We start from the raw sequence: 9,429 nt of genomic DNA on the forward strand, positions 1-9,429 counted from the left end.
TTACGATTCCATTGTTCTTCTCGTGTGATCTGAAATGTTTTTATAAAATTGCGAATGTCGATAATTTTACCTGACATTGCTGGATAATGCCTAATAATAGTTCTAATCTTTGTTAATGCTTTATTCCTAACTATGCATGTGGAATAAATACCTCCAAGACTTCTCATAACTATCTATAAGTCACCTATTTTTTCGTTTGTAAATTGTTGTAGAAGCTTTTTCTCTAAGCAATAAGGTGAACGTGTTTCACAATAAAATTCCACAATTTCATATTAATGGTAACTTTTCCTCATGTTTTTATGCAATTTGCTCTGCAGGTATTTATTTAGAAGTGGAAATTCTGATCATCGTAGAGATATATTGTATAACACTACTGTAGACATTTTACCTAGTAATGTAAGTATCTCTTCCCATATCAATGTGAAGCTTTTCTATAAAAGTCATAAGATAAATTTATTTCTGCTTTATATTTCTATCCACTATCCCTAATCTATTAGGTTGCTATCCTCTAGGACAGTGGTGGCTAACCTTTTTGGGCTCCTGTGTCAAAAATTGTGCGCGCGCTTGCACAGCACTCGTGTGCCAGAATCCCCACGCCCCCTACGCATGCGTGCATAATCCCACCCCCCCCTATTCCCGCCGCCCCCTTACCTGCACTGCACCTCACAGCTGATTTTCAGCAGGTTCGAGGCCTTTTTCGGCCTCCCAAAGGCTTGAGGAAGGCTTCTGCAGGCTTTTCAGGCTGAAAACTAGCCCCGTTTCGTCACTTCCAGTATTTTCTGTGAGGCACGTGCATGCCCAGTGAGGTAAGTTTGCCTGCAGCTCGTGTGCCAGCACAAACGGCTCTGCATGCCATCTGTGGCACATGTGCCATAGGTTTGCCATCACGGCTCTAGGATACAGTTTCTTCAACATTCTGACAAATGATAACCTTTTAAGAAGAAATTGGACAACCATTTGTCTGAAATAGTACAGGGTTCCTGCCTGAGGAGTGGGTTGGACCAGAAGACCTCCAAGATCACTTCTAGCTATTCTATATTCTGTTCCATTCTGTTCTGTTCCATCCATTCCATTCCATTCTAATTCTATTCTAGTAATAACCATTCGCCTTTTAAAATTTCTTCAGAATTTTCCCTCCCCATTGTAGTAGTTGGATATCATAGCGAATATAATACAAGCAATCATACTTTCCCCTTCATTAATACTCCCTGCCCCTATTTTTGTTTCTGCTTAAACAGCAATTTGACAACATTTCTCATTTGGAATAACCTGTTGGAAATTACAGCATCTAGCAGAGCAAAATAAATTTTCTAGAGAGATTTGGTGGTGGTGTTTTTAAAAACACCAATAAACATCGACCCTCACTGACGAGCCTGGGGAATTTCCAGCTCTAGATGGATGTTGCATAACAGAAATGTGATCAAGATGTTGCTTTCCTTTCCAGAGACTGATTGGAATTTTACTCCTTTTATTTGTTTCAGGATATTAATTTGCAGACTGTAAGAAACAATGCAAACAACATTACCATCATAAAAACTTGGGATGGATTTTTTCAGATAGGTAACCAATATATCTAAAATGCTTCTAGTTTGATATTTTTCAATGTTGTTGTAGTGAACAAGGGCAGGGGGCTTGTGGCATCCAAAAGTTATTTTCCACTGGATAAAGTGTCATTTTTCTCCTCTTGGGATTTATTTAAGAAAAATGAAATGAAAACTAAAGATAGCATGAAGACATGCAAATCAAAGCAAGATTGTTGTAGAATTTATCTATTTAAAATAATTCATACATTCAAATTAAAGGATTTCTAGAACATTGTTAGCCTTCCTTCCTTTCAGTTTGGGTTTCTGGCTCCATCTGGAGGGACTGATCATTATAAAAGAAATGCTTTACGTGCAGAAGATTCAGGTTCTGTCCCAGGCAATATAATAAATGCTAACACATTTAGTCTGAATATTTTTGTTGGCAGTTTTGATGAAATTAGCCTTTTCTGTTGATGTGTACAATATCTACTCATATGGATGTTGCCTTGTTGCCTCATTTCTTTAAAATGATATTTTTAAAATTTAGCTAGCTTCAGCTCTCACTTTTGAACAGAAAGGGACATAAAGAACTATATATTGAAGAGGAATGTATGTCTTTCTATTTATTTATTTTTTTCATCCAACTTTGGTACTGTTTATAGTTTTTAACATTTTGGGGATGATACAATATGGTTTCCTTTTATTTTTATTTTATTTGTCTAGCACTTGTTATTGCAGCATGAACTATTTATGGAATACAAGCTGATTTGCTTCCAGCTTTCTTCTATTATTTATGTACTTATGCATTCATTTATTTAGCAAATGGCTATATTTTTTCTTACTGAATGTGATTCTGGGCACAACCAAAATCATTTAAAACTATATAACAATAATTAAAATAATTAAATATCAATTAAAAATCAAGATTTCAGAAGAAGAACAATCATTTAAACACAATAGAGCCACCCCTCAGACTTCCAATGGGATCCCCAAACATGTTAGAAACACCGCCCCCACCCGAAAAGTAGTCGAGATGGAACCAACTTCACCTGGGGCAGGATGATGTTTCAGAAGGTTAGGAGCACCAGCTAAAAAGGCAGCTTTCTGGGTCCCATCAGCTGCAGCTGTTGACTAGATGGATTCTACCAGTTTCCCTACCGGTTCAGTGATCGTGCACCTAATGCAGGCACAGCTTTCCAAACACCAGCTGAGGCTCTGCCGCGCCAATCACCCGAGAGGATAAAGAACAGAAAAGAGCAGGGGTGGGTGGGAGGGCCAATCCTGCGCTTTTTTCTTCTTTCTCCTTTCATTGGAGCCGAACTGGTAGCATTTCACGACTTGATGGGATAGGGAGATGTAATCAGGAAGAAGTGGACCCTCAGATAATCTGGTGTCATGCCATGTAGGAATTTAAACGTCAAAACTATTGCACTTGGAAGCAGATCAGCAGCCAATGCAGCTTACAGAACAAAGATATAATATGCAACATAATAGAGACACACATAATTGTCCACACAGCTACTCTCTGCACCAGTTAAAGGGGAACCTCATGTAGAGTGTATAGTTCCAGTTTAACATCATTCAAATACATATATTGCCTGTGTAGTGATATAAATTAACATTACAAATTAAATACAAAATATAAATTATTCACAGTTAAAGACAGATGTAGTATGTTTATGTCTTCCATTCTAATAGAAGCCATAAATACTCAGAAAGTAAAGTTGCATTTTGTATTTATTATTGGGTTCATTTGGATTTACTTTGGAGTAGAACTTCCGGAATTATATTATCTGTTGAACAAAAGATTAAATACATTTACAGCTGTATAAAGCAGCACTGGCGAGGCCTTATTGCAAGCTGCGGGTGGAGAAAGAAAATACAGCATTTTATATTGGTGTCCATTATGCACATTCACTACTGTGTTGTTAGAGATGTGCACCAAATTTTCATTTGGTGGCAATATGTCAGTTTAATTTCATCTGCAGTTTTACATATTTTTTCAAGGCATATACATTTATGGTGTTTCAAGGCATTGAATTTCTGTAACAGTTTCTGTGAATCCTTATTTTCTTTTTAATTTCTTTTTAATTTATTTATTTGTATCCCTTTATTATTATTACAAATAACTCAAGGTGATAAGCATATCCAACACATCTCCTATTTTTACCACAACAATCCTGTGAAGCGAGTTAGGCTGCAAGATATTGACTGGCTCAAGGTCATCCAGCCAGCTTTCATGGATAATGTGGGACTTGAACTCATGATCTCCTGCTTTCTAGCTTGGTACCTTAACCACTAAACACTGGCTGTCTTTAATCTTGGCTTGTAATTCTTTTTACTGAAAATGAATGTCAGTTATCTTCACAAATATTTGTACTCTGATTTAAAGCACATAATTGTTGGTTCTTTCTGGCAGGAAATTATGCTAAAAATAATTTTGACACATGCCAGAAGTAATATTTTCTTATTTATAAATAGGTAACTTTGAAGAAGGAGTAGCAGAAGGTGCCATTGCCCCATTTTTAGGAAACATAAAAGCTTTACGTTTGTTTATCCATTCTAGTTCTTCCAAATGGATACTACTGAGCGAGGTAGGTACAGATTGTTAGACTATTGAGATAATTAACCTGCCATCACCCTAAGTACTGTTGCAGTAATTTTAATACTTTTTGCTTTAATATATTTAAGAATAAGTTTCTGTATTTAATTTGGAAGAAATAGAGCCTTTTCAGGCTTTTTATGTTTCTCACATTCACAATTCTTTTGAACTTCTTTTTTAGAGAGAGGTTATAAGCTGTTCTCCATTTATTTAATTTTCAATAGAAATAAACATAATAATGTGAAGTAGCATTTTCAAAAATTTACCTATTAATAATTTTTGATTCTTTCCCTGTTATTGATGCATTCTCAGTCAGAATTTTTGATACAATTACTGCATGAAATTTTACATTTTTAAATGGGTATTATTATATTTCAAAGATTTCCAAAATATAATGCTGACATATTTGGAGGAAAATGTGTAAAGATATTGAGAGAATGTGAATTGTAAATGTACTTTGTACTTGCCATATTGAGAAATAGCCTCTCTTTTTTTCTAATGCAGATATTTATACAGACGGGAAATAAAGAATTATAGACTTCTTTGAGATTTTGAAAGTCTAAAAGCAGTATGGAAACAAGTCCATCTAGTGGTAGCAAGAAAATTATCAACAACAGAATGCTATTTTCTTCCTAATACTGTACTGTGTGATGGGACTAGGAGAGAGGTTAATTACGTTATGCACAGGGACTATTCACTTATATTACTTTTGCAAAAGATGAAATTAATGTAATAATTATAATTTATTGCCAATAAGCTCTTTATTAAAGTATTTAAATTGTCTGACAAAATAGGCTATACTTCTGTACTGTGGTGGGATTCAAAAATTTTCACTACCGGTTCTGTGAGTGTGGCTTGGTGGACATGGCTTGGTAGACTTGGCAGGGGAAGGATACTGCAAAATCCCCATTCCCTCCCCACCTCACTAACCTGCTTTCCAGCTCCATTCTCCTGTTCAGGGCAACAAAAGAAGACCCAGCTGGGAATCAGTAGGAAGAGAATAGATGGGGTCAGGGCCAGTCATAGGTGGTATTTGCCAGTTCTCCAAACTACTCAAAAGTTCCCCTATGGTTTCTCCAGAACTGGTCAGAACCTGACGAATACCACCTCTGCTGCTAGACAACATAATTTATGACTAAATACACATATACCAACTGTAAAAACTACAGGTGAACAAAAGCATAGTAGATTAGCAATACATAAAAATAAATAAAAATAGTAAAACATGATTTTGCCAAAAATGACATACTTTTATATATTTTTTCAGATCACAAATTTTATTAAGTTACTGTATTTTTCACACTATAAGATGCACTCCCGCCACCCCAAAAAGTGAGTGGAAATGTCTGTGCATCTTATAGAGTGAACGTTGCAAAACCACTGCCACCCACCAGTCCCCACCCTTCAGCCGCTGCCTCCCAGCAATTTGCCTTTTTGCAGCAAACAGCCTGATCAGCTTCAGCACAGCTTTGGCGGTTTCCGTGTGCCCCATTTTCAGTCTCTGTGGTCATATTTTTGGCCTCCGCATGACCCAAAAAGGATAAAAGACAAAAAGGATAAGTAGAAAAAAATAGAAAGAGGAACACATAACCAAGGCAGAATATCAGCCAATAGCCCAAATCTGCAAAGATGAAGTCAGGAAATCAAAGGCTTAGAATGAAGACTTGCAACAAAAGTTGCAAGAAAATATCAAAAAAAAAAGTCCACTAAACAGAGAAGATAGCAAGGAAGTAACAGGCAGTAGAGAGAAAGTAGAGTTGCTAACTCATTCTTCGCACCGGTCTTCACACAAAAAGAAACGGTACCCCAACCTATTAAAAACATAATTGTAAAAGACAGACTAGAAATAAAAATTAAAATAAGCAAAAAAATGGTAAGAGAAAACCTGTCTGATCTTGATGAATATACGTAAATCACCAGGACCTGATGGATTACATTCCAGAGTTCTGAAGGAGCTGGCAGATCTCAGAACCATTGTACCATATGTTTAAAAAATCATTGAATACCAAGAAACTGCCAGAGGATCAGAAAAGTTGTAGTTCCCATCCTCACAAAAAGGGGAAAAAAAAACAGACTCAGAAAACTACAGACCAATCAGCCTAACATAAATTACCTGGGAAGATACTGGAAAAATAATTTAAAAACCCAGATCTGTGATCATCTAGAAGCAAAGTTATAATTAGTAGCCAGCATGGGTTTGTTAAAAACAGATCATGGTTTCACTAAACCAATCTTATTTCATTCTTTGACAAAGTGACTAAATTAGTGGAGTAGCAAAATGCTGTGGCTATAGTATACTTAGATTTCATCAAGGCATTCAACAAAGTAGACCACAATCTACTTCTTGGTAAACTAGAAAAATGTGCAATAAGCAGCATCACCACTAGATGGATTTGTAACTGGCTGGCAAACTGTACTCAATGAGTAGTCCTTAATGGATCTATGTCTACATGGAGGGAAGTAAGCAGTGAGGTACCACAAGGTTCCGTCTTAGGCCCAGTACTCTTCAATATCTTCATAAATTACTTAGATGAGGGAATAGAAGAGTGAATTACCAAATTTGCAGATGATACTAAGCTGGCAGGAATAGTTAACACCCTTGAAGACAAGCTCAGAATCTAAAAAAATCTTGACAGACTTGAACAACGGACTCTATTAAATAACATGAAATTTAATGTGGAGAAAAGCAAGGTTTTACACCTAGGCAGGAAAAAACAAAGGTACAAGTACAGATTAAGTGAAACCTGGCTCAAGAACAGTAACTGTGAGAGGGACCTACAAGTCCTAGTGGACAGTCACTTAAACATGAATCAGCAGGATGCGGTAGCAGCCAAAAAAGCTAATACAATCGTTGGTTGTATAAACAGAGACATAGAATCAAAATCACGTGAAGTATTAGTACTGCTTTATAAATCCTTAGTAAGACCACACCTGGAATACCGTATCCAGTTTTGATCATCACATTACAAAAAATATGTTGAAACATTGGGAAAAGTGCAAAAAAAAAGCAACTAAGATGATTAAGAGCCTGGGGACAAAAACATATGAAGAATGGTTGCAGGAATTGGGTACGGCCAGTCTAGAAAAAAGAAGGGGTAGGGATGACATGGTAGCAGTATTCCAGTATTTGAGGGGCTGCCACAAAGAAGAGGGGATCAACTTATTTTCCAAAGCACCAGAAGGCAAGACAATAAACAATGGATGGAAACTACTCATAGAGAGAAGCAACTTGGAATTCCTTACTCCTAACAGTGAGGACGATTAACCAGTGGAACAGCTTCCCTTCAGAGCTTGTAAGTGCTTCATCACTGGAGGTTTTTAAGAAAATATTGGACAGTCACCTGTCTGAAATGGTATAGGCTCTCCTGCTTAAGCAGGGGATTGGACCAGAAGACCTCCAAGGTCCCTTCCAGCTCTATTTTGATTGATTGATTGATGTAATAGTGATATAAAACTCACATCACTTCTCAGTTCCTATGCTTTCTGGCTGATGGTGTGATCACTTTTGAATGCTGGCGGTGCTTTCACTCTAGTGGTAGCATGAGACGGAGTCTACAACCCACACAAGTGGCTCAGGTAGTGCAGCTCATCCAGGATGGCACATCAGTGTGAGCTGTGGCAAGAAGGTGTGCTGTGTCTGTCAGCGTATTGTCCAGAGCATGGAGGTGCTACCAGGAGACAGGCCAGTACATCAGGAGACGTGGAGGAGGCAATAGGAGGGCAACAACCCAGCATCAGGACCGCTACCTCCACCTTTGTGCAAGGAGGGACAGGAGGAGCACTGCCAGAGCCCTGCAAAATGATCTCCAGCGGGCCACAAATGTGCATGTGGCTGCTCAAACGGTCAGAAACAGACTCCATGAGGGTGGTATGAGGGCCCGACGTCCACAGGTGGAGGTTGTGCTTACAGCCCAACACCGTGCAGGACGTTTGGTATTTGCCAGAGAACACCAAGATTGGCAAATTCGCCACTGATGCCCTTTGCTCTTCACAGATGAAAGCAGGTTCACACTGAGCACATGTGACCCAGATGTGACAGGGTCTGGAGACACCGTGGAGAACGTTCTGCTGCCTGCAACATCCTCCAGCATGACCAGTTTGGCAGAGTAATGGTGTGGGGTGGCATTTCTTTAGGGGGCCGTACAGCCCTCCATGTCCTTATCAGAGGTAGCCTGACTGCCATTAACTACCGAGATGAGATCCTCAGACCCCTTGTGAGACCATATGCTGGTGCGGTTGGCCCTGGGTTCCTCCAATGCAAGACAATGCTAGACCTCATGTGGCTGCAGTATGTCAGCAGTTCCTGCCAGATGAAGGCATTGATGCTATGGACTGGCCTGCCTGTTCCCCAGACCTGAATCAAATTGAGCACATCTGGGACATCATGTCTCACTCCATCCACCAATGCCACATTGCACCACAGACTGTCCAGGAGTTGTGGGATGCTTTAGTCCAGGTGTGGGAGGAGATCCCTCAGGAGACCATCCGCCACCTCATCAGGACCATGCCCAGGCATTGTAGGGAGGTCATACAGGCACGTGGAGGCCACACACACTACTGAGCCTCATTTTGCCTTGTTTTAAGGACATTACACCAAAGTTGGATCAGCCTGTAGTGTTTTTTTCCACTTTAATTTTGAGTGTAACTTCAAATCCAGACCTCCATGGGTTGCTAAATTTGATTTCCATTGATAATTTTTGTGTGATTTTATTGTCAGCACATTCAACTATGTAATGGACAAAGTATTTAATGAGAATATTTCATTCATTCAGATCTAGGATGTCTTATTTTTGTGTTCCCTTTATTTTTTTGAGCAGTGTATTTGAAGGCCACCAGATTAAGGAAGAGCATTCATTCAGTTTCTGTTAGGTGATAGTGATAGAAATAAATAAAACAAATATTGGGTTATTTGAAAAGATTTTAAAAATTGAGAAGGGGTAAACTTTCCAGTTCTAAAGATTGGGAAGTGGGTGGGGAAGGGAAACCTGTATAAAATAAGTATTTTACTTTGAAAAAGGTGGAAAAAAATAACAAAAGAATATCTAACCAGCCATTTATTGTTCAATAAGTCATTTTCTTATAATAGATAATTGTATATAATTAAAAATACAATAAATACAACAATATAATCAAAACTTGATTCATTTAAAGCAGCTATTTTTAAAGTACGATCAAACATTTTATTTTTGGCTTGATTATTCATTAACACTAGTAAATTAAATTTATAATCCACCTATCTTCTGGAATTCCAGTTCCATAAATTAATAATAGACGTCTCACCAACGAGATCAGCTGGACTGAGCG

At 38.1% G+C, this 9,429-nt stretch overlaps 1 protein-coding gene across 1 annotated transcript in view; it reads left to right on the forward strand.

Annotated features, from left to right (window-relative positions):
* The window catches only part of MGAT4D (MGAT4 family member D), a 34,738-nt gene extending 30,076 nt beyond the window's left edge, over window positions 1-4,662 (forward strand). Inside the window, exons 12-15 of the mRNA XM_026697841.2 lie at window positions 318-396; window positions 1,482-1,560; window positions 4,005-4,117; window positions 4,630-4,662. Coding sequence (XP_026553626.2) covers window positions 318-396; window positions 1,482-1,560; window positions 4,005-4,117; window positions 4,630-4,662 — 304 coding nt within the window. The remainder of the gene's footprint in view (window positions 1-317; window positions 397-1,481; window positions 1,561-4,004; window positions 4,118-4,629) is intronic.
* Window positions 4,663-9,429: the final 4,767 nt, after the last annotated feature.

The sequence above is a fragment of the Pseudonaja textilis genome, chromosome 6 (genome assembly GCF_049901715.1).
Source record: "Pseudonaja textilis isolate UNSWEBS1 chromosome 6, rPseTex1.2, whole genome shotgun sequence".
In the NCBI taxonomy this organism is placed as follows: domain Eukaryota; kingdom Metazoa; phylum Chordata; class Lepidosauria; order Squamata; family Elapidae; genus Pseudonaja; species Pseudonaja textilis.